Here is a 25,385-nt window from a genome sequence, read left to right on the forward strand (position 1 = left end):
ACTGGTATCCAAGTCATCACCCGAGAGTCTACATCTGTCTGGGCTTCTGTTTTTAAGGACAGGCTCTATATAATCGTCTCTGTTTTTGTTTTGTCTTGTTTTGTTTGTTTTAAAGAAAAAAGAAAAGAAAAAAAAAACCCCCAGATTTGGAAGGGTTCTCTTTTAGGTTTCAAAAGGAAAGCTCAGAAACAAAAAAATCACTTCACTCGGAACTTGGGAAATGAAGAGTAAGTAATAAATAGTCAAGGGGAATTTTTAAAAGTTTGGTTTCTAAGGTCACTTCAGATTCTACTCTGCAGTAAGTACAATTGAGAGAGGCTTAAAATGCAGACAGGAGACAACGTCTGCTCGAGCATAGGCACAAGATGCGGAGAGGCAGAAGTCAAGCAGTTCTGATACCTGGTCGAGTGGTCAGTCCCCGGTCGGCAGCAGGACGGGCATCAACAGGCTCAACTGGGTACAGGAAGCAAGGGACACAGAAAGCAAACAAGACAAATCAAGATGGTAAGTCGTGGCTCCCGAACATAGTCGAGCAGGGAAAAAAGCATATGCAATAAACAAGTTACAAAAAAGGAGCAGCCAGAAAGGAACCACAGTGAGTTAATCCCGAGCATCGAGGACCAGGAGGGGCACCACTTTAAATGGCTTATTGCTATTGATGTGCCAGTCCTGCTCCTTAGTTTTCTAATAAAAGCCCTCACCAGGATACGCAGCAACATCAAAGAAGAGGGGTGGGGAGGGTGGATTTCCCTCTGAGCTAGTTTAGAGATAGTTTCTTGGCTTTTGATTAGAAATAAAATACTCCCAGCCTAGCAGAAAACCTTAAAGATACTTCCTTTAACAACTGCCCAATCTTATCTTATTTTACAGTTAATTAACTACAAAAGGACTCTGTTAAATTTCCAGGGGAAGTGCAAATATAATTTATCAGGAGAGCAAAGTTTTACCACATAATCTGCCATTTAGTGAGTGAATTAAATTTGTCCTTAGTATGAGGGCAGAAGAGGGAAACCGCAGTCTTTTTCTCACTTTTTCAAAAAGGCTGGTTTCCATTTGACAGATGACATACAGTTGAAACGTGTGAAATGAGGATATTTCATTTTATATTTGCCATTGTTCACAATTTTCCCTTTGTATGTGTTCTGGGTCCGACCCAGAGAAAGCAGTGTGGACAGCATGATATTCCTCACCATCGTCTCACCTTTTCAAAGCACTTCTGATGCTCAGAAAATACTTAAACCTTGTTTTACACTGGCGTTTGAAGAAACAAGGAATGGGGACAAAAGTGAAGTTTTTAGGATTAATAAATGGTCATAGGGTAAATGAAGCCATGGAGTGGAGGTACAGAGGGAAGCCCCTTTGGTAAGGTGGCAAGTGTAAAGCGAAAAAGGTAAGACAAAGTGAGCACAGGTGCTGAAGGAGACATGGTGTGCTCGATGAAATGGCTTCTAACAATTTCAGCAAAATCATCCAGCTTACTAATGTGCACAGGCCAGGCATTCAAAGGTGGGATTCTCAGTCCAAATCGATTTTGGATGCCACGTGTTAATAAAACAGTGAGGGAGAAAAAAAGTGGCAGTAAGCCAAGTCTCCAAAATACAAGAAAATATTTCCGGGAGCACTAGGACATCTGGATGAAATAAAAATTTGGTCCTTTCTCATGTAGAGACTGGCAGCATGGTGAAGTCAAAAGGAGGGTGAGGCATCTAATCCCAGGCCTGGGCCCAACATTTACAATGTCTGTGGCCTTGGGCAAGCGCCCACTTCTGTGGCTGTTTCTCCATATGGAAACAGAAATGTTAACATCTGCATCTTCTAATTAGGGTGAGGAACAAATAACCTTTAAAGCCTGTTTGAGACACTACCAAATACTACAGAACTGCACTGATTAAATATCCTATGATTAAATATTCCATAGTAACTACTGATGCGAGAATGACTATTCTCTAGTATTTCACTAGTGCATTAGAGGAAGACATAGTTCACTTCCTTCTGCAACTCCCAAATACATTTCGACAATGAAGTTTGGTTTTTCTATACTTCATTTTTTTTTCCTATTTGCAACAACCTGTAATGAGTAACTGTATTACTCCTTGTAAAATGCAGTTAGTTGAAAGGTCATTGTACTTTGTGAGAATTTCCTGATGACGAGGGACCCAAACAGTGCTTCAACTGCAGTTAAGAACACAACAAACCACATGCACGAGGGCAAACATGTACCTTGAAGTGGTGGTGAGCACATACATCAATAGTTACATTATTAGAAAATGTATATGCAACTCAGGGGGCAGTAAGTTCAGTGTACGTGTGGTTTAAATGCCGGCTGAGGAGCTGGTAGTCCCACGGGCCACTGCTAATGTCACCACTTACTTTCGCTGTGATCTGGGGCCAATCACATTCTTTCTGAACTTCAGTTGTGTCACAAAGTAAATGGTTTTTCCAGGGTTCAAATGTGTATACTTATGTGAAAGAAACTTACAAATGATATAGTCCTGTAAGTTTCTCTGCCTCTCCTCGCTCTTCTTCATTTTTTTTTTAATAGGCATGTATTATTTAAAAACAATAAAACCTTTCCTATTTTTTAGGAAGATTAAACAAAACTAGTTTCAGTGACATAAACCGTAATCTGCTTTAAAAGATTGAAGCTGATTTAGTATAAATTAATGCTCAAAAAATAAGTAGCTCAGGGAGCAGACGTTAAAAAACAGTTCTTTTTAAAGAGGCAATTATGATGTCATTGCCAAAAAAAAAGAATACACACCAACAAAACAAAGCAGTGTGTTATTTTCCAATCCATTGCAAATACTTTCCAATTTTTCCAATGGACCTTTACTTAACCAGACAGTAACTTCATCAATAAAGTGCTAAAAAACATCTTACATTGGCTGTTTAGTAATTTAAAAACAAGAAATACATTATCTTATCTTCAACTTTTAATAGAGTTAAAATAAAATGTAAACAGAAATGAGTTATTCTCTTGCTCTCAGTAGCTTTGAATCAAATCCTTTGCTGTAAGAGGAGAGAAACAGAATGGTCAGACCTCTGGGATTTTTGAGTTTGTTACTTCTGGTGTTCTTTGTAATAAACCTAAACTATTAACCATGCTGCCTTGTACAAACTCTCTACCAGGCCAAAGGTAATGAGGAATCAGCAGTACACCAGTTTTACATATAGATAAGAGGCCTGACAAGAACTGGTTTGTAAGTTTAATGAAATATTTATTTAATCTAAATTTCAACATTTAAATTGGCTTCCTCATTGCCTCTATAAAGCTAGTTAAAAATATACTAGAAGGCAGCTTCACATTTTGCAAATACATCCATACAGTCTTATAAAACCTGCTGTGTCTCTTTAAAAATATTATATTATTTTATCTACATATTATATCTAGGTATTATCTACAAAGAGGCAGACTGTTGGCCACAAAGACTTCCTGGCGGTCACTGCATGCTATGCTGCTCTTTGTGGCTGCCCTTCTCAGGCAGTCAGGAAAAAGCAGAACAAACACAAATGTCATTAACGCTAATGCTTCCAGCCAGATCACTTCACGATCTGTGAGCACAATTCTGTAACAACAGCTTCATTTCAGCCTAGCCATTCATTTAGGTTTTGTGGATGTGAAAACCAAAGAATAAAAATTTCTTAAGGCAAATCGCAGCACATTGGAAAACTATGATATGCTTATTTTCTTCAATGTAAATTTAAAAAATGGGCATCAGACCCTCCTCTGGATTTCACTGATTGTTCTTGAGAAAAACAACAAATTTTTGGTACGCATTTGAAACTATGATAATGAGGACTGCATGAAGAACAAAAGGAAATCCTTTGAGAATTTTAGATATTTTCAGTAGTTGTGTGTATGTGTGTGTGTGCACACATGTCTGTAAAAAGAAAGACTAACAAGTTTCTGGGGAGAGGTGGGAGACGGTGTGAGAAGAGAGAGGGCTTTAGGACTGTATCTCATTATATGGCTTATTATATTCATTATTTTAAGGATACATTGTTCAGGCCATACGGTGATTCATCTTGAGATAGGCGGATAAAGTCTCTCTAATAAGATCCTGGCTCCATGAAAAAAAAAAAAAGGTTCCACTGACATTTACTACGTTCCAGGAATTTTGCTGAGAGCTTTTTTATGCCTTCTTATTTAATGCTCATACTATACCTCTGAGTTAGGAATTATTGTCAACCTTATCTTACAGACGAGGAAGCAGCCGGAGAGGCTAAGTAACTTGCTCATAAGCGCATAGCAGAGCTGGAATTTAAACTCGGGTCTGTATCATTCAGGGGTTCAGGGGTGTGGGGTAGTATTTAATATCCTATGAGATGATGGCCATCTATTTTATTTAAAAACCAGTTGTGGCTGGGCGCCGTGGCTCATGCCTGTAATCCCAGCACTTTGGGAGGCTGAGGCGGGTGGATCACGAGGTTAGGAGATCGAGACCATCCTGGCTAACATGGTGAAACCGTATCTCTAGTAAAAATACAAAAAATTAGCCGGGCGTGGCGGCGGGCACCTGTAGTCCCAGCTACTCGGGAGGCTGAAGCAGGAAAATGGCATGAACCTGGGAGGCGGAGCTTGCAGTGAGCCGAGATCACACCACTGCACTCCAGCCAGCCTGGGCGACAGAGCGAGGCTCCGTCTCAAAAAAAAAAAAAAAAAAAAAAAAAAATTAATTGCTTAAGTGGCTTTTCAAATTGTTTGCTATAATCAATATATATCAGTGTTGGGACTGATAATGAAGAGTATCGCAACTCAAGACTCTGACACTGCAAGTTCTATTGCCTCCCAATATTGTTATACCAGATTTTACTGTTCAAACGGAATCATCCAACAAGAATATCAGCTCTTTTCATGAGACCTAGGCAATGTAATAGCTGCATGTTTGTCAAGTATCCAGAAGTACTTAATCAAGGTCTTTGCTCAAATGGACATCTTGCAATACCCAAGGGTTTCAGTGTATGTGTGTGTGTGTACATTCACACGTGTGCACGCAGATTTTCTCCTAAGGCTGATGCTACAAGGTATGCTGTTAGTAAAAGAGCAAATTTAGTGTGCATTCAATTTACAAAATGAGATCGGACATTTTTCACTAAAAATTCTCATTAGAGACTGAATGAAGAGGACCTTCAATGACCAAAATGTATCTACCTGTAAAGAAACAAAACAATCCGCAGTCAATACATTTAATAGGGCAGTTGTCCAGGTCTTTGGTAATGAACTGTCCCTAAAATTGTTTTCTTCTATGTGATTATTTCCATAAATGGTAAAGTTTTAATTATTTTTACATTGTCAGTAACATGCTGTTTGTATCTGCTATTACTATAAGGTGCCCTTTTTCAAATTAAGGAAACAAATTTGGGGTGATGATTCACATTGCGAAAACAGTCTATATATTTTCTGCAATGGTTCATTAGAAAAAACTTGTCCAGTATACTTAAGATCTAATATTATATTTAGATTCAGTCTGAGGAGTGTACTGATTGCATGTTATAAGGTATATTATATATATTTTTTACTTTTTATTATTTTTTATTTATTTATTTTTTAAATTTAAAGTCTCGCTCTGTCACCCAGGCTGGAGTGCAGTGGCGTGATCTCGGCTCACTGCAAGCTCCGCCTCCTGGGTTCATGCCATTCTCCTGCCTCAGCATCCCGAGTAGCTGGGACTCCAGGTGCCCGCCACCAAGCCCGGCTAACTTTTTTTTGTATTTTTAGTACAGACAGGGTTTCACCGTATTAGCCAGGATGGTCTCCATCTCCTGACCTTGTGATCCGCCCCACCTCAGCCTCCCAAAGTCCTGGGATTACAGGCATGAACCACGGTGCCTGGCCTATAAGGTATATTATAAATATGAAATCTCCATCAACATTTGCTGCTTTGATAAAGAAAATCAGGTAAAGTGCTGTTATGTTCTTAAAAAACATGTTATTTGTATCTAGAAATCAAGGTGTTTGTGTGTAATTGTATACTTCTGAACATGTAGAAAAAAGATAAAAGAAGCTGAAAGATATTCTTGCCTGAACAGGTGTTTCTGCTAAGAAATCCCTGTGAAAAAGGATGCCATCTACTGCTCAAATTTGTTGATAGAGAAGAATCTTACTTCTCTGAGATACCAAAGGAAAAAACATTTAGAGCAATGTGCTCCTTAATTTTGGCCGCTGCCTTAAATTTAATTTTCTAAACACAAATTAAGTCTTAAGCAAAATTAAATTTTATTTATAGGTAGTTCTCTATCTTTGCCTTTCAAATTTAATTCAATCTGAAATTTCCTGTACGAATAAGTAGCCAGTGAAGACTTTGGTGCCTGTCAAATCTGCATCTCTGCAGGCCCTCAAAACTCCTCTCTGTTGGTAAATTGTAATTTTTCCTTATTTCACTATCTGTCTGCTTTTTTGAAAGGTGGCATTCTAGGTCATTATGTCATAAACACAAGTTGAATTTTGTGCTTCCATTCCAGAGGGAACAATATACCTTACAGTTAAAAAACATTTCTAAAAAATTTCTACCAAAAGTCATCCGTTAAGAACTTAGTCTCCTAGTGCCTCCATTTCCTCATTTGAAAAAGTCATAAACATAATATATGACATACAAGTACATGCTCTTTATGTATCCACTTTTATTGCTATACAATTTATCATTTTATATTAAGAGGAGGAACGGGAAAATAAAAATTAGAAAAATGTTATTGCCACACATTTTCCTTGTGAAGAACTGCCTCTTCAGTAATACAGTGTGGCTCACCTTTGTCCAGGAGTGTCCACTCGAAGGATAATATTCCCTAGAATGCAAACCTGGACATGTGGGAAACAAGAGGCTCTTTACTTGCAAATGTTATGTAAATCATTACCATTCTGTTTTGCCACCTATACAATGGAGTTGTTGTCTTTTCCAACAATTGGCAGTTTACTTGCTTTGCAGCATAAAAAATATAAAGAATAATTTACACAGATATAATATTATTTAATGACATAGTAACTCCTAATATTTACTTTTTAAAGTAAAATTGAAATGAAAATATTTATTACTACATCAAAAAAAATTCACCCCTCAAGAACATACAAAAGACAACTCTCTCTCTCTCTCGCACACACTTATGTATGTGTATATATACCTCCCAGAGTGCCCTTGCTGGCTCAGGGGACTCTTACCTTCGTTTTCTGTGTTGGCTGGCACAGAGTCAGCCCCAAAAGAATGCCACGGCTGGAGATCGTCCAGGCTGAACTCTCCATTCACAGGAAGAAGCTCCACGGTGGTTTTCGTTTCGGTCAAAGATGGCATGAGGGCATCGTTTCCGTAACTGATCCTTGGTTCACTAATCATGTTGGCCAAGACGTCATCTGAATAGTTTTGCTCTTTCTGAAGCAGCTCATCTAAACCAAACAAAACCATCTCTTTGGTGAGTAACAACAATCTCAACAGCAGTAGCAGCAGCCACCATTTACTTCTGCCAGGCAAGACTTCAACTGCTTTCACATGCATGATCGCGTTTAGAGCCATGGCATGGGTACCATTATCATCTCCCTTTTACAGATGTGAAAACTGAGGCACATGGCATTCAAGCTACTTATGCAAAGTCACAGCTCATAAGAGCTGCTGGCAGGACTGCAGTCAGAAGCATGGTAGCCGGCCAGTGTGCTGCAGCGTGGCACCCCTAGAGGTGAAAGGCCACAGGAGCTCAGTTGCCATTTCCTCCTGACACAGTTAGACGTCCCTAGTATACAATGATCGCACAGGAATAAACACCAGGCTTTGGTGTGGCGGCAGTAAGCGAGGCACAGTCTCATTCAAGCTGAAAGACAACAGAGAATCTCCTGTCTTGCCTTGCACACTTGCAAGGATAAGAAAAGCATTAAAGGGCCAGTAGTTTGCTACCTTCTTGAATAGTTTTCACTGTTTTGCCTTGAAAAAAATCTGCATTTCCTAAATGCTCCTCTTGTGCTGCATGACCTATGCTCTGAGGCAACAAGGAAACCATTCCCTTGCCCTTCCAGATGTAGCCCTGCAGACAGACATCCAGCCTTCTCTGGACTTAACCACCCCTGGCTCCCGGTATTTCCCAGTGTGAGCAGACACCAAATATCCTGCCTTTCTCCTCTGTTGCTTCCCTTTCCAAAGAATGCTGTCAGTGCCACCTACCTTCCCACTTTAAAAATTGATTAAGCAAGAATCAACTTCATGGAACATCATTGACTTATCTTTTTTTACTGGAAAAAAAGCTTAGAATATAATCTTGTATCATGTGTAATTACTGCTTTAAAAACTGACCCCAGGATATCAGGATTTGTGAGTCTTCTCTTATGTTACCAAAGATTCACCATGTTTTTCTCTGATTTTTACAAATTAGAGACCGACAGATAGCATTGCACTATTAACAATAATATTTGATTAACCAAAATGTCTCATTTTCCAATCATATCTGTGTCAAGAGTTTGCTGTAGTATATATTTCAGACACATCACTGGTTAGTTATATTGCTAGAGAAAATGAAAATAAGATCAGGATTTAAATTTGATTCGTAACATTTTACAATCATCTTTCAGATTCTCTTTTCTATTGACAAAAAATGTATCTGAAAAATTAAAATTCTGTTCAAGTATACCCATTAAAATAATTTGATGGAATAGCATTAAAGCTTGTGATTAATCTTTTCATGTAGTCAGTTTTATTGCAAGAGATTTTAAATGATGAAGTCCCAAGCAAATCAGTCCGTTTGAAGTCTAATCTGAGTTATAATATACCCCTATTCACTGTGGCACCGTTTCTGAAATTCAATACTTGATACCCATGATGACCTTTCCCTTACAGATAAAAGACCCTCATTAGATTTCCTCCAACTTTTTCATGTCTTACAAAGCCATAGGTAGCGGCTAATAACTGAGCCAATGTCCGATTAAATAAATTAAATGAGCATTTCTTTTATATAAATCTTTTGCTTGTGACTGTTAAGCACTTACTATGCTAAAAAGAGGATATTCTGGAATACTAATAATTATTGGTGCATACACATTCATCTTGACAGGACATAACCTTTGCCAGCGAGAAAGCTCTTGCACCCCCCAGGGGCTACGCTGTTCTTGGGTCTGTGGTATTTACTATCACTTACCCTGTCCGTTATTTGGAAATGTTCTCACTTTTTCGCATGCACAGTACTTATCTTCTTCCCTGTGACATCTCTGAATAACTCTTCTTACTCTTTTTTTCTCCTCTCTTCATCCCTGTCATTTTCTTCTTGTATCTCTTTCCATCTCTTTCTACAATTCTCCCCTTTGGAAATCCCATCGACTCTTAAAACTCTAAAGATCTCCTACCTTTGGGTGAATCTGAAGTGTATTTCCCCAGCTTTGACTTCTCCCTCCCACTCAAATTTGTATTATTTCCAACAGTTTGCTGGAGATACCAACTTAGGGCTCCCTCCTGATCCACCCACTTGGTAGGTACACAACTGTACTCAAGGTCCCTGGCTTTCCCTTCCGCCTTTCCTGTTTTCTCATCATGGCAGAACCATTCTCCCTCCCAGTCACAGGTTTGAATCCTTCAGAGCCATCCAGGACTCCCTGTATTTCTTCGTGTCCAGTACTCACACTACTGACAAATCCTTTTGCATTCTATTTCTGAATTCTCTCAGCCATCTCCTGCTTGCTTTTCCACACTACCCTCACCGCCCCTAGGAATATGATTACTCTTCACCTGGATAATTACGATAGTCTCCTCACTGCTTGCTATGGTCTGAATGTCCCCCAAAGTCATGTGTTGAAACTTAAATCTCCACTGTGGTAGTAGTGAGAGATGGGGTCTTCTGGAAAGCAAAGTCATGAGAGTTCCACCCCCTGCCCCCGAATGGACTACTGCCTTCTAAAAGGGCTAGAGGAAACCAGTATAGGCCCCTTTTTGTGCATCTGCCATGTGAGAACACAGTTTTTGCTGCCTCTGGAGGATGCAGCCACAAGGTGCCTTTTATTTGTTTATTTATTTTTTTTAGATGGAGTCTCGCTCTGTCGCCCAGGCTGGAGTGCAGTGGCGCAATCTCTGCTCACTGCAAGCTCCGCCTCCCGGGTTCACGCCATTCTCCTGCCTCAGCCTCCTGAGTAGCTGGGACTACAGGCGCCCGCCACCACGCCCAGCTAATTTTTTGTATTTTTAGTAGAGACGGGGGGTTTCACCGTGTTAGCCAGGATGGTCTCCATCTCCTGACCTCGTGATCCGCCCGCCTAGGCTTCCCAAAGTGCTGGGATTACAGGCGTGAGCCACTGCGCCCGGCTTGATCCTGGGCCTCTCAGCCTCCAGAACTGTAGTATTTCTATTGTTTATAAATTACCCAGTCTCTGGTATCATTACAACAGCACAAACCGACTGAGACAATGGTCCCCCTGCTGGTTGTTTCAGTGGGTCTTCATTTTCTACTGAATTAATTCCAACTCCTTTGCCAGATGCTGAAGGCCCCCTGTGGTCTGGGCCCACCCCATATTTCTAGCCATGGAACTCACAGCTCCTAGCTGTCTACACCACACCTCTCTCTCAGGCTAAATAGCTTGGGGTATTCCCACAAAAGACCATGTATACCCATTCTGACACTTTTGTTCTCTATTCCTGCTATCTCGGAAGCCCATCTCTGCTCATCTACGTTATTTGAACTCTTTAGAGCCCAGCTCAAATGCCCTCTCCTGTATGACTCTCCTCTCCCAAGGCAGGCATTATTAATCTGATGGGACAAGGAGACTGAGGCTGGGAGAAAGGAACCAATCTCTTCAAGACCCAGTGGCCAGTAACACCAGTGCTGAAATCCAAGTCCTGGGTTTCATAACACCAGCCTTCCCATGTTCAGCCCCTATCTATTTCAGCCTCTCGTATTATCACAAAAGTAGCTGTAGAAATTAGGCATTATTAAGCATGTCTGTTCCAATATCTTTAGCAGTCTCTTCCACTCTTGTGGATTTGTAAGCGCACTTAATCACCCTTAGTCCTATGGAATGGTTATTGCTTTTGGTCACCAAATAGGCATTTCTCAGGCAGGGGCAGCTGGAAAGGGCCCTGTGCCCATCTTAGCCCTTGGCAGTAAAAAGGCAGAGGAGCAAAAGATCACAGTGAGAAATCTTACACTTGTACGTCACAGAACAGCCAGGGCATTTGAGGCTGAGGTACACTGTAGTACCCTTTTCTCTTTTCTCTGTTACACTTTTGGTAGAAAAGTTCCTCCAAATGGCCACCAGCATGCTGAGCCCCATGGTGGTTAATTTTCCCGGTTTATTATGTTCATTTTCAGAAAATGTAAGTAAAAGAATGACAGATTCAAAAAAAGTTACATTTTTAGCAGAGTGAAACACACTTAGCCTTCTTTTTTTTTGGTTGTTGTTCAAAATAGGAAGAAATCCACATTCCTATCTTAATTCAACACAGAAAATTTAGAAATAACCACTCCTGGCTATGTCATTTAGAACAATGAACCTCTGCCTCCTGGGTTCAAGCGATTCTCCTGCCTCAGTCCCCCGAGTAGCTGTGATTACAGGCACACACTACCATGACCGGATAGTTTTTATGTTTTTAGTAGAGACAGAGTTTCTCCACGTTGGCCAGGCTGGTCTCAAACTCCTGACCTCAGGCGATCTGCCTGCCTTGGCCTCCCGAAATGCTGAGATGAGGCGGGAGCCACTGCGTCTGGCCGTCAGTGTAGTTTTAAGAGAAAAAAAGAGGTAGACATGATGGATTACCATTATCAGAAGTAGAATTCAATTTCATCACCATAAAATGTCTAAGGCAGCCAGCTACCCGTAGACATGACTAAGGGCTCAGGATTTTACCAGTGGCTTACACACTGGCACTGGGCAATTGAGCCTATGACAAAATACCCAGAGACAAATATGATTCTTTCATTGTTCATTCTGAGCGGGACTTTCTTTGACTTCCATGGTGAGACTAATCACACCGAAACCACACTTCCACTACATTAGTAGCCCTGATGGATTATCCTTTTATCTGAATTAATTTAACACTTAATTACAATGCTCTGATGGCCTGCAATGGGGATTTTCAGAGCTTTTAAGCATCTACATTTGCCAACCGCTATATTAAACTAAGAGACTTTGCTTATTTTCCTCCCAAGACTTATTTTTCCCCCTCTAAAAGCTATTTGTTATGACCCAAAATTGTAGCAGTTATCTTTGAAGTCAAATATCTTCTATAATATCCAAGCATTTGAGCCTTGCTTTTAACAGTGGAAATATTTAACTGAGTTTAGTGATGATAATATTTAAAATATGGCTTAATCAATAACAGAGGTATTTAATTTCAAATACCAAACACCCAATGAACCCCATCACCTTGCTCTTTTAAAAATGCTTTGAGGTGGCTGGCTGTGGTGGCTCACGAGGTCAGGAGTTCAAGAGCAGCCTGGCTAACTTGGTGAAACTCCGTCTCTACTAAAAATACAAAAATTAGCCGTGCATGGTGGCGGACGCCTGTAATCCCAGCTACTTGGGAGGCTAAGGCAAGAGAATTGCTTAAACCTGGGAGGTGGAGGTTGCAGTGAGCTGAGATCATGCCACTGCACTCCAGCCTAGGCAACCGAGTAAGACTCTGTCTCCAAAAAAAAAAAAAAAAAAAAAAATGCTTTGAGGATGTATGGGAGGCATACTTAGAGTAACAGAGGGAAGAAGCCCTACCACTTAGCTATCATTATAAATACTTTAAAGAAAACAACATCAAAAGATAATAATTGCATCTTCAAATAGCTAAATATTTTGTTTTTTTTTAGACATTTATGATCATTCATTTTGAGAAAAATAGCCTTATAAATAAAAGAACTGCTGAATAGGAAGCAGATGAATTCATCCAATATTCTTTTAATTATTAATCCACTAGCCAAATGTCTTCTAAAAATTTAATGGTCACATCTTAGGTTTAAAGAAAATAAAATTTATAGGCATTAAATCAATCAGTTATAGGCATCAAAATTTATAGGCATTAAATCAATCAGTTATCAATCAGTTATAATTACTGAACAGCTTCTTCCATACACTGAACACATGTGGGTTAGAGAAGAACATTTTCTTCATATAAAGGAGGTGCCACTCAGCCTTTTCCCTGTAAAGTTTGGCTGTTAAAACTCTGATCTGAATCTATTCATCTGACAAAGGTCTAATATCCAGAATCTACAAGGAACTTAAACAAATTTACCAGAAAAAAAAGAAAAACAACCCCATCAAAAAGTGGGCAAAGGATATGAACAGACACTTCTCAAAACAAGACATGTATGTGGCCAACAAACATATGAAAAAAAAAGCTCATCATCACTGGTCATTAGAGAAATGCCAATCAAAACCACAATGAGATACCATCTCACACCAGTTGGAATGGTGATCATTCAAAAGTCTGGCAACAACAGATGCTGGCGAGGATGTGGAGAAATAGGCACGCTTTTACACTGTTGGTGGGACTGTAAACTAGTTCAACCCTTGTGGAAGACGGTGAGGAGATTCTGCAAGGATATAGAACTAGAAATACCATTTGACCCAGCAATCCCATTACTGGGAATATACCCAAAGGATTATAAATCATTCTACTGTAAAGACACATGCACACATGTTTACTGTAGCACTATTTACAATAGCAAAGACTTAGAACCAACCAAAATGTCCATCAGCGATAGACTGGATAAAGAAAATGTGGCACATATACACCATGGAATACTGTGCAGCCATAAAAAGGATGAGTTCATGTCCTTTGCAGGGACATGGGTGAAGCTGAAAACCATCATCCTCAGCAAACTAACACAGGAACAGAAAACCAAACACTCATGTTCTCACTCATAAGTGGGAGCTGAACCATGAGAACACATGGACACAGGGAGGGGAACATCACACACCAGGGCCTGTCTGGGGGTGGGGTGAAAGGGGAGAGAGGGCATTAGGACAAATAGCTAATGCATGCGGAGCTTAAAACCTAGATGACAGGTTGATGGGTGCAGCAAACCACCAAGGCACATGTATACCTATGTAACAAAGCTGCATGCTCAGCACATGTATCCCAGAACTTAAAGTAAACAAAGAAAAAAAAAAAAAAAAAAAGCTCTGATTTGGATACCAGTGAGAATATGAAGTCCCTCGGCTTGCTGGATTTTCTTCTGTCTAGGATCGAACCTCCACTGCTATTACTATTTTTCTTCCTTTTTGATTCTTTTGGATCCCATGGAAAAATATTTATCTGTAGCTTCTCCACAAAATGGAAATTTGTTTTTAATCTTATCTAACAGGAGATGCGCATATGACCAATTCTTATCTTTTAAATAAAAATTCACTTATGTGCCTGCCTGAAAGGACTGAAGATCATACTTCCACACTCTCTTCCATGTCCGTTCTTCTCTCTCCCCTGACACAGCTGCATTGGAAGTATCTGTAAATGGGATGGACTAATTTTCCCTACCAAGAAGCCCCACTATAAATCAGTGATCACCCACTCTAGCTAGGCATTTTGCCCACACCAGGACTATGAGATCAGATTTAATTTTCCAATCTGCAGTTCTGTGCATGTCTGATTCTTGGCTCAACATAGAACCGCTATGTTGTTTATTATACTTCATCTCCCCATGGCCTCTGAAACTCCCCAAGGTTTGGATTCGTCATCCGCAAAATCGTGGGAGGCTGGTTCCATGGTTCTTGCAGTCCCTTCACTTTGAATCCTTTTGTCTATACTCTTGCTACATGGGTGTTCTCTGGGAGTTTGTTAGACATGCAGAACCTCAGGTCCCACCCAGATCCAGGGAATCAGAATGTGCATGTTAATGTGATCCCCAGGTGACTCTCATGCATGTTACCATCTGAGAAGACCTACCCTCCACCACGCTGACCACAGCCACGAGCTGTGGTTATCCACTATACAAGACACCACTATACAACAGCCTCGGTTATCCCTTCATGAAAGAAAAACAAGCATAATGGCTGGGTGTGGTGGCTCACGCCTGTAATCCCAGCACTTTGGGAGGCCGAGGTGGGTGGATCACTTGAGGTCAGGAGTTCAAGACCAGCCTGGCCAACATGGTGAAACCCCGTCTCTACTAAAAAAATACAAAAATTAGCCAGGCATGGTGGTGTGTGCCTATAATCCCCATTATTCAGGAGGCTGAGGCAGGAGAATTGCTTGAACCCAGGAGGTGGAGGCTGCAGTGGGCCAAGATTGTGCCGACTGCACACCATCCTGGGCAACAGAGCGAGGCTGTCTCACACACCAAAACCAAAAACAAACAAACAAACAAAAAAACAATTCTCAAAAACAAAGCAAACAAAGCAAGGCATGAGATGAGTCTGGGCCAAGAAACAATACTGCCAGGGGAATATTGCCAAAACACCAGAGTCATGCCTTGAAGTTTCTTATCATCAGGGTCACATTTCTGAACCAGAAAGCCACAGGAAAGGAAAGACTGGTCACAGACTTCCTTCTTCCCTGGACCATTTGTTACAGGAAGTTCTCAGGAAACAGGTCAGTAAGTGTAGAGGGCATCACAGGACAAACTTCATTGCTGGGTTTCCCAGAAAAGAGCAGCTCTCCCTTACTGAAGACACTTAGCAGACGGGCCTTCACTAGTGAGTAAATATACTAAAGAAGCATGGACTTGTAGGTTGGTGGAGCAGCATGAGATCTTTAATGACGGTAGGGATGTTTTGATTAGCATGTATGCTACAGCCATCTGCGATGCCAAAGCCATACTGTGATGGGACTGTGCCAGTTATGACACCTTCATAACCATGAGAACTGCCCTCATGGCCTTTTCATACCCATCTGCTGACTTGATAACCACAATAATCTTCCTTAGTGGGATCACTACTCCCATTGATAGTTGAACAAACTCACATCCATCCTAAGAAGTATACTTAAAACTAGCAAGTGGCAGAACTGAAATCTGAACCCAAGTATCCCAATTCCTAATGCAACCTTCTCACTGTTCCATGAAAAGTTCCATTTTATAGAGGACATGGCTATATAACTTGGATTAGAAACTAATATTAAAGAAGCGTATCACGCCTGCAATCCCAGCACTTTGGGAGGCCGAGGCGGGTGGATCACGAGGTCAGGAGATCGAGACCATCCTGGCTAACATGGTGAAACCCCGTCTCTACTAAAAATACAAAAAAAATTAGCCGGGTGTGGTGGCAGGGGCCTGTAGTCCCAGCTACTCGGGAGGCTGAGGCGGGAGAATGGCGTGAACTCGGGAGGCGGAGCTTGCAGTGAGCCGAGATTGCACCACTGCACTCCAGCCAGCCTGGGCGACAGAGCGAGACTGCGTCTCAAAAAAAAAAAAAAAAAAAAAAAGGAAGCGTAAACCCATCTATCATCACAAGCACCCTCTTTATCATACATTTCAAATTTTGATAGGTTTGAAAAAGAATGAATTCGACGGTATCTTTTTTTTTCTTTCATATAAAGAAGCCAAGGTAAAAGAGATTAAAGCAGTAGTCCAAAGTCATGGAGATTCCTGATGGTGGAGCAGGGCTGAAAAGCTCCCTCTTCTAGCCAAGTGAGGCCTGCCTGTCACTCTGTTTGGACAGCCCATTCTCAATAGCACTTTCCTCCCAGAACACTCTCCCGAGTCTTTAGGTTTCCCTTTCTCAGGATGAATACGATGGCTACATGAATGGCCAGAAGGTTTCACCAACTCTAAGTCAGATTTAAAATAATTTAGACTCCTTTTGATGTTGAGCTATTTAAAGGTTTGAACAGTATATTTATTCTGCTGACTCAACCAACCCAAATATCCATTTGCATTCACGATGTAGTGTAGTGACCTAGGCACTTCAATGGTCAAGAGAGATAGAGCTCTGTATGACGCGGCCACATTTTCCAACTTGGGGAAGAATTTATACACATACTATCACAAAGTAAATGCTGTACCACAAATCCAGTTTTTATCTTGACCTCCAGAAAATTAGGTCAGTTATTTTTAGCTACACTATCAATCTTGAAAATCTCCCAGAGTTAAAACTCAGACTACATGTCTAAATCTGGGTTTATTTTTGTTTAAAAATAACAGTTTCCTGGCCACACAAGTTTAAATGAAGCATGCTTTGTCCCCTTATGGTAACAAACTGTCCCTGGAAGGGACACAAACAAAGCTTCACATCATTTGTGAAAATATTCCTTATTGCTAGGGACATTTTCCTGAAATATCACTTGTCTGGCTTAGACTGAGGGTACAGAAGAAGTCCCTTTTCATTTAAGACACATTTCCTTTTGGCTTTCAAACATCATAGATCAAAGAACTTAGACCTACCAGTGGCATCAGTCAGTAATCAAGATAAAGACCAGCCAGGCTCCCTGGCATCTAAAAGCAGATTGTGGGGCTCCTTTTTCCCATTTACCTGTAGAACTTGTGCCAATGTGCTGATCTGATTTCCAACTACATTAGGGAGTCTTGGTCCTGCCTGGGTTGTCAGGAACTTAAAGTAGAGACTAAAAAACAAGTTTATGGCCAGGCGCGGTGGCTCACGCCTGTAATCCCAGCATTTTGGGAGGCTGAGGTGGGCGGATCACAAGGACAGGAGATCGACACCATCCTGGCTAACAAGGTGAAATCCCATCTCTAGTAAAAATACAAAAATTAGCCGGGCGTGGTGGCAGGCGCCTGTAGTCCCAGCTACTCAGGAGGCTGAGGCAGGAGAATGGTGTGAACCTGGAAGGCGGAGCTTGCAGTGAGCCGAGATTGTGCCACTGCACTCCAACCTGGGTGACAGAGCGAGACTCTATCTCAAAACAAACAGAAAACCAAGTTTATATACTATAGAAATAATCTCTGAAAGATACTGTGTTAAGATTACAACACACACACAAACACACACACACATATCTTCTTGTTTTGAGGAAACGTACAGTGAAGTATTTAGGTGTAACGGGCCACTATGTCTGCAACTTCCTATAAAAAATTTTTAACATATTTTTAGAACTTTTCTGTAAGTCTCCAATTATACTAAAACAAAAAGTTTAGTACTGTAGGCACTGTCAGCTTTAATTTATACATATTTGGATGTTTTCCTCTGGTTCGATTTATAGTGAAATTACATCATATGCCCATTAATGTGATACAAACTGCATGTCTTCTACAAACAAAAATAAAAATAGAAGTGAATGTAATTTTGATGCCTTTTTTTTTTTTTTTTTTAAAACTGGAGACAGAGTCTTGCTCTGTCGCCAGGTTGGACTGCAGAGGCGTAATCTCGGCTCATGGCAACCTCGGCCTCCTGGGTTCAAGCAATTCTCCTGCCTCAACCTCCTGAGTAGCTGGGACTACAGGCGCGCATCACCACGCCCGGCTAATTTTTGTATTTTTAGTAGAGACAGGGTTTCACCATGTTGGCCGGGATGGTCTCGATCTTCTGACCTTGTGATCCACCCGCCTCGGCCTCCCAAAGTGCTGGGATTAGAGGCATGAGCCACTGAGCCCAGCCTGATGCCTCATCTTTTAAACATAAGTCAATTATTTCATATGGTCTTTAAGCCAAGAAACAGCTATCTCTTCACATGCTAGAGGAAAAACTGGCTGCCTGGCTGGTTGAGAGATGTGTGCTTTGAGGGCTGACCTGAAGACATTTCAAGGTGATTGTTACGTGAAATTCTCTCTTCAAATCTGACTTGAAGAGCCTAACCTCTGCAGCATATGTTATGACTTCACTGTGAGTCCTCTTTTATTAAAAAAAAAAAAATCAGTTTTTACTAATCATAAGAGTAACATAAATTTAGTGCCAAAAATGTAGAAAAAAGGAATAAGAATTCATTTACAATTCTAACAGCAGAAATAATCAAGAGTAGTGTTTTTTTTTTTAATGGTTTTATTCTTACAGCATTATTTCGTCTGTTCCTTATCACTTTACTACGTAATTTTTATGACTGTGCTTAACGAGAGTAAATTTTTCGAAGTTATTGAGGCACATGGAGATTCCTTGGAATGAGGATAATTAGGCTTGAGGACACAGAGGAATCATGAGGAAGAATTCTCCAGTTTCATTCCTTTTTCTGGGTACAGTTTGTTTCTCCTTCTAAGTAAGTTAAGTTCTTAGATATAGAATGAATTGGAAAAAATGAAACGTGAGGTTTGCTATGTCTATAACAGTATCACATTTCATTTTTTAAAACTGCTAATGCTTTCAGTGAGGACCAGAAAGTACAGTTGAGAAAAAAAAAAATTCCTCAAATATTAGTTTTCATGCTCTTGCGCGCATTTTTATAAAGGCAAAAGTCATTCTGGTGCCTGTATACAATCTGAAGGCATAATCTCCTGGAGCCTTCAGTGCTGGTTTTGGGGTTTTCTGGAGATCAATTCACAGCGTCCCATTTTCTCTACTGGAGCTCTGAACCCATTAAGAGAGAGCAAGAAGAGATGTAAACCTCTCCTTTGCTTCTGATAAAGCCAAGCCCTTACTTGTCCACATGATGCTTTCTCTGGGGAGCGAGTCAGATACAGGAAACATGGCTTGTCCAGCTGCGTGCTGGACTGAATTTCAGCTCCAACCTGAACCTTCCAACAGGACAAGGGAGGGAGGAGAATGGGCCTTAGCAAGACATGCCCACAGCATTACCATAACAGCTGTGCAGGCTGTGGGTACAACTCTAAGAGCAGCACTCATTTTGTAGTTTCAGTGAGTCATGTCCCTAAAGCTGTCCTGTGTGACCAGCCCCCTCTCTCAAGCTCATGAGAGAAGTCTATCTGACCGGGATGAGAGAGATCCTGGGGCGGGCCAAAGCAAATGAATGAAATGGGAAACAGAGCCCCTCCCGGCAGCCAGCAAAAACTCCGCAATGCTGTGAAGAAAGTGCATTCTAATTGATTCATGTTGATACGTGCTGAATTGATGGAATTTTATACTTCAAAGGATGCAAAGAATTGGTTAGCAAGTCTGATGCGCTCATGGTAGAAAGGATGATTTTCAACATTCATACATAGTTAATTTCATTCAAAGAGCCTAAAAAGACTTATGCAGATAATTATAAGGGGATCAGGCAAGTGTGTAAGATTAGCACAAATTATATATATATATGTAAAATCACAACACAGGATTGGGTCCTTTTCCCACAGACAGCACATCATCCTTGTATATATGATAGCTCATTTGAAATGTTTATTTATGCAGATTTAAAAAAGCACACAAACCCTGTAAGCACTTCTGCTCAGTGGCCTACGGCCTACTCGTGTTTTCTTTAACACAAAACTTGCTTTCTGGTGAACAATTCTAGATATAGCAATGGTTCTTTCTCTTCTGCTTTAGCTTATTCACATGCTTCTTTAACTTCTTTAACAACGTGTGGGGAAACCAAGCCTGGCAACAGAAAGCACTTCACACAGGGGGCTTGGAAATGAATGTAAAGTGTCTCTCTTCAGGAGAGCATTCACGATGCACAGGAGTGAGAGAAGCTGAAAAGAGTCACTTTAAAAGAAATAATCTGCAACCAAGAAAATCAAACCACTTTATCATAAACTAGTGAGCCCCTCCCTCCCTGCCTTCCTTCCTTTTTCCAGGGGAGTGCTAGAAATAACTTCATCAATTTCTTTTCACTTGAAGGGCTCATGGTTCAGAAGAAAAGATAGGCATAAAAATAATTACAAGTGTTATGGTAGGGATACAGACAGAATGACAAAGAAACAAGCCTGGGCTTTAGGGATATGACTAGTGATATTACAGTGGGGCCCAAGGGAGAGAGATCATTGTCCTAGCAGATACAAGTGCATGTACCAAGGCACAGAGGACAAGCTGCCCAGGATCTGTGACTCTTCTGGCTGCTGGGGTACAAGGGAAGTGAAAAGGGAAGCAGTTTAGCCAACGGGCTTTCAGTTTGTGGGATACAGAGGGCAGAGGAATACACTGACCTATACCATGAGTATACAATTAGCAAAATCCCAGCCTATGGGAATTCTATGGGTCAAGTGACCTGCGCTTCATGAACAGGTAAACTGTAAAAAAAAGGATGGAGGAGAAGCCTGGAGATTATAAAAGACTAACCAGTCAAGTCAGCAGTAAAAAATGGCCAAGAGCATAGCCGATAAGGATGCACACAAGAGTGATACAGCCAGAAAGATATTTCAGGAAGTGGCCCAAGGAAAAACAGTGGGCATTTTGGTGGCGGTATTTGGGATAGGGCGAGATGCTATTGGGGTGGAGGATAAACTTCTAATTCTTGACCTGAGTTTAATCTATGAAAAGAGCAAATATCGGGAAGAAAGGTTCTATTTACACATGTTGAGTTGCAATCTTTCAGGATATTGAGTGGAGCCACTGGAAACATGGACCCAGAGAGCTCACTTCTATGCTGAAACAGCCCACAGGGAAGCATCAGAATGAAAATGGAAATGTTCCCAATACTAGCAGAACTCCACAGGTGCTTTGAAAAAAACATCTACGTTAGATTCCCCAAAAGGGATTTATCTGGTAACAAATTCTGCTAGACAATGAACAGTTCCACCCATGATAAAATAACATGTCCTTGCTGAAAATTCTTCGTATTGTCTAATTGCAGTGCTTAACATAATAAAATCAGGCTGGTGTTATTGTTAAGAACTAGAGAGTGAAACATTTTTTATCCAAATAAAGTGCAATGGGTCTTAAATCAAATCATTTTAGAATAAGAATCTATGAGATAATAATAAAATGCAACTTCATTTTTTCCTGCTGAGAACAAAGAAGAAAATAGTGTAGGAGATGAAAAGTAAAGTAGACCCAACCTTTTTGCTAATTTGATTTTAGATACGTTACTCCATGCAGACAATGGTGAAGTGAAGTGAAGGGGGTGTCATCTTTATTCACCTAGAGAACCACAGATCTTGGTGCTGGAAAGTACGATCCATTTGACATGATGGAATATTTCCCACCCGGCCACTCACTCGAGAATGGATAACCTGTTTTCCCGCCTGGGGTAACTGCTTTCCATGGATGTACAGCTTCAGGCCTCATATGGGAGGATCTCACAACAATCTCTCCAAACTTTTTCTAATCCCCACACTTTCCAGTCTTGGCACAAGACCTCATCCAGGCTTCTGAGGCTTTGTTGAAAATTTACACAAAATTCTAGAAATGTATTTTCTTTAAGAAAGTTACTTTAAAAATGTTATTTTCATCTCAGCACAGTTAGCCTTTCCTTATCTGCTCTTAAAATGTTTCAACTTGAAACTAAAAAAGAAAAAAACACATTTCATCTCAAATTATGATATACTAAATAATTATTGATTTGGCCCCAAACATTTCTACTCTTTTCTTCTTACACAATCAGATTTAAAAATGTAACTACCTTTTCTAAACATACAATATTAAAGCATGTTCAACTTCAGTAACAGGTAATTAATGTACCTCAAAAGTCAGAGCCTCTACGTTAATTACCATAGTGCTTCAACATTTTTACATTTTTAAAATTTTATTTTTTATTGATACATAATAGATGTGCATATTTTCAGATTATATGAGAAAACTTAATATATTCATATAATTTGAAAGATCAAATCAGTATAATGGGATATCCATCACTTAAATGTTTTTCTTTTCTTTTTGCTTTGAGACAGGGTCTCTCTCTGTCACTCAGGCTGGAGTGCAGTGGTGTGATCATAGCTCACTTGAACCTTGGACTGCTGAGCTCAAGTGATCTTCTCACCTCAGCCTCCAGAGCAGCTGGGTCTACAGGCATGCACCATCACACCTGGCTAATTTTTAAATATTTGTTTTGTAGAGACGGGGTCTCACTGTGATGCCCTGGTTAGTCTTGAATTGCTGGGGTCAAGCGATTTTCCCACCTTGGCCTTCCCAAATGCTGGGATTACAGGTGTAAGCCACCGTGCCCGGCCTGTCTTCTTACGCTAGAAACATTCAAATTAGGTTCTCCTAGCTATTTTGAAATATACAATAGATTACTGTAAATTAGTCACCTTGCTGATAAATACTAGGTCTTGCTTCTTCTATCAAACTGTGTATTTGTATCCATTAATGAACTTCCCTTTGTAAGTATGACGTAAGCAATCCTTATTTGGCTACACTATAAGCTTCAACAACAAATTAAAAAATGATTCACATTATAGAGCATTTATACATGCCTTTTCATCTTCCAAGTGTGGTAAACATTAATTAACCCTGGCTAATTAAAACAGCCACAGTTTACACATTTACTCATTAATCAGCCTCAAGCAAATGCAAAGCATTAAACTCCTTCACGTTTTGGTACCAATTAAATGTTATTTTTTTTTTTTAAATGAAGAGGTCATAAATTTAAGACGTAGCTCTTAGATTTAAATTTGATAGTGGCTGAAAAAATTTGACAATATTTCATATTCTTAAAAGTCAAGGAAAATAAAAACATAACCTCATTATGGGTTGAATTTTCCCCCAAAATATATGTTGAAGTCCTAATGCCTACACCTGAGAATACAGCCTTACTTGGAAACAGGGTCTTTGCAGATATAATTAAGTTAAGATGAGGTCATACTGGAGAAGGGTGGGCCCTTAATCATATTAGAGAAGACACAGAAACAGAGACACGGGGAGTAACACCATGTGAAGACAGGTGGAGACTGGAGGGGTGCATGTACCAACCAAAGGAGTATCAAGGGCTGGCAGCAGCACTAGAGCAAGCGAAAGGCATGAAACAGATTCCTCCCTAGAGCTGTAAGAGGCAGTGTGGCCCTGGCAACACCTTGCTTAAGGACTTCTAACCTCTAGAATAATGAGATAATGGGAGAGTATATTTCTGTTGGTTTTGGCCATGCGGTTTGTGGTAACTGGTTTCAGCAGCCCTAGGAATCTAATACACTGCCCATGTAAGTGAATATTAGCTATCTGCTGATAAGACAAGAATTTCTGGTTATAATAAATATACTGGAATAGAATGTGGTTTTTTTTTTTTTGAGATGGAGTCTCGCTCTGTCACCAGGCTGGAATGCAGTGGCGCGACCTCGGCTCACTGTAACCTCTGCCTCCCGGGTTCAAGCGATTCTCCTGCCTCAGCATCCCAAGCAGCTGGGACTACAGGTGCCCGCCACCATCCCTGACTAATTTTTGTATTTTTAGTTGAGAGGGGGTTTCACCATATTGGCCAGGCTGGTCTTGAACTCCTGACCTTGTGATCCATCTGCCTCGGCCTCCCAAAGTGTTGAGATTACAGGCGTGAGCCACAACACCTGGCCGAATGTGGTTTCTTAGTGAGTCCTTTACTCAAGGCTGGAATTGAACAGATAAAGGAGATGAATCACGAGCTCTATGATAATAGTCTAATAGTCTAATCTAGCTCTGTTAAGTGCAGAGATGTTTTCCCTCTGAACACCCGTGTGTTTCAGCTCTGTTCCTCTTCCAATGCCCTTCCACGGGGAACAAATCCTTTCTTGACCACCAATGGCTGCATGTCTTATCCTGAGAAGATCATGGGGATTTTGGATGCCAGGTCAACCCTTACACTCAGCAAGGAAGTGGAAGGGCCTCAGTTTCAAACACTTTGTAAACACAGAGGTTACGTCATTTCTTCTCCAATAAGTCAGAAGCTGAGTTGTCCCTGGCAGCAAACTCTGTGTCAAATGCCTGGCGGGTTTCAGGTTTTACTAACTCCAGAGTGATGAAACATCACCACCTCTAATGCCAGAATGAAGTCAGCTGTTGTACCTGTGTCACAACTAAATTTACTGAAGTCAGGGCAGCTGAAGTAATCTATAAAACTTAGCATGTCAATTTCAATTTAGGGTTCACATTCAACAAATTGTGTATTAACTTAAAAAAAAAATCTCCAGTAGTCTAAAAGTTATTTTATTCTTGTATAAAATCTGGAAGACTGGAATAGAATGTTTTATGGTATGAGTGTTTAGTAGCAACATTAGGTTAACTGTGACCTTTTGGCTCAAGACGTGAGAAAATATAGCTAACGATGCTTGGTTATGGGTTTGTCACACTATACTTTGTTATACTATCCAGCAGTATCCACCTGCTTTAACAGTGCTGATACACTAAAAACTAATTTGAAAAAATCTGGGCTGGGCGTGGTGGCTCACACCTGTAATCCCAACACTGTGAGGCTGAGGCGAGTGGATCACAAGGTCAGGAAGTAGAGACCAGCCTGATCAACATACTGAAACCCCGTCTCTACTAAAAATACAAAAATTAGCTGGGTGTGGTGGTGCGAGCCTATAATCCCAGCTACTCAGGAGGCTGAGGCAGGAGAATCATTTGAAACTGGGAGGCGGAGGCTGTAGTGAGCCGAGATCGTGCCACTGCACTCCAGCCTGGGTGACAGAGTGAGACTCCATCTCAAAAAAACAAAACAAAACAAAACAAAACAAAAAAGACTGTCAAATCCCTCCACACAAGTGTATGCTCTTCACATACCAAGGAGGTCTAGGATTTGAAATTCATCAAGGCCGAGTGTAGGCTGCCAGACCACAAC

General features: G+C 40.6%; 1 protein-coding gene across 6 annotated transcripts in view; it reads right to left on the reverse strand.

Annotated features, from left to right (window-relative positions):
- APP (amyloid beta precursor protein) overlaps nt 1–25,385 on the reverse strand; it is a 283,222-nt gene that overhangs the window by 24,722 nt on the left and 233,115 nt on the right. For 3 of the 6 annotated variants that reach the window (XM_054468708.2, XM_054468710.2, XM_054468706.2), the window contains 2 exons: nt 7,154–7,375; nt 400–453 (listed from right to left, as the gene is read on the reverse strand). In XM_054468708.2, coding sequence (XP_054324683.2) covers nt 400–453; nt 7,154–7,375 — 276 coding nt within the window. The remainder of the gene's footprint in view (nt 1–399; nt 454–7,153; nt 7,376–25,385) is intronic. The other 3 variants (XM_054468709.2, XM_054468711.2, XM_054468707.2) reach the window with 1 other exon arrangement.

The sequence above is a fragment of the Pongo pygmaeus genome, chromosome 22, assembly GCF_028885625.2.
Source record: "Pongo pygmaeus isolate AG05252 chromosome 22, NHGRI_mPonPyg2-v2.0_pri, whole genome shotgun sequence".
NCBI classification, from domain to species: Eukaryota; Metazoa; Chordata; class Mammalia; order Primates; family Hominidae; genus Pongo; species Pongo pygmaeus.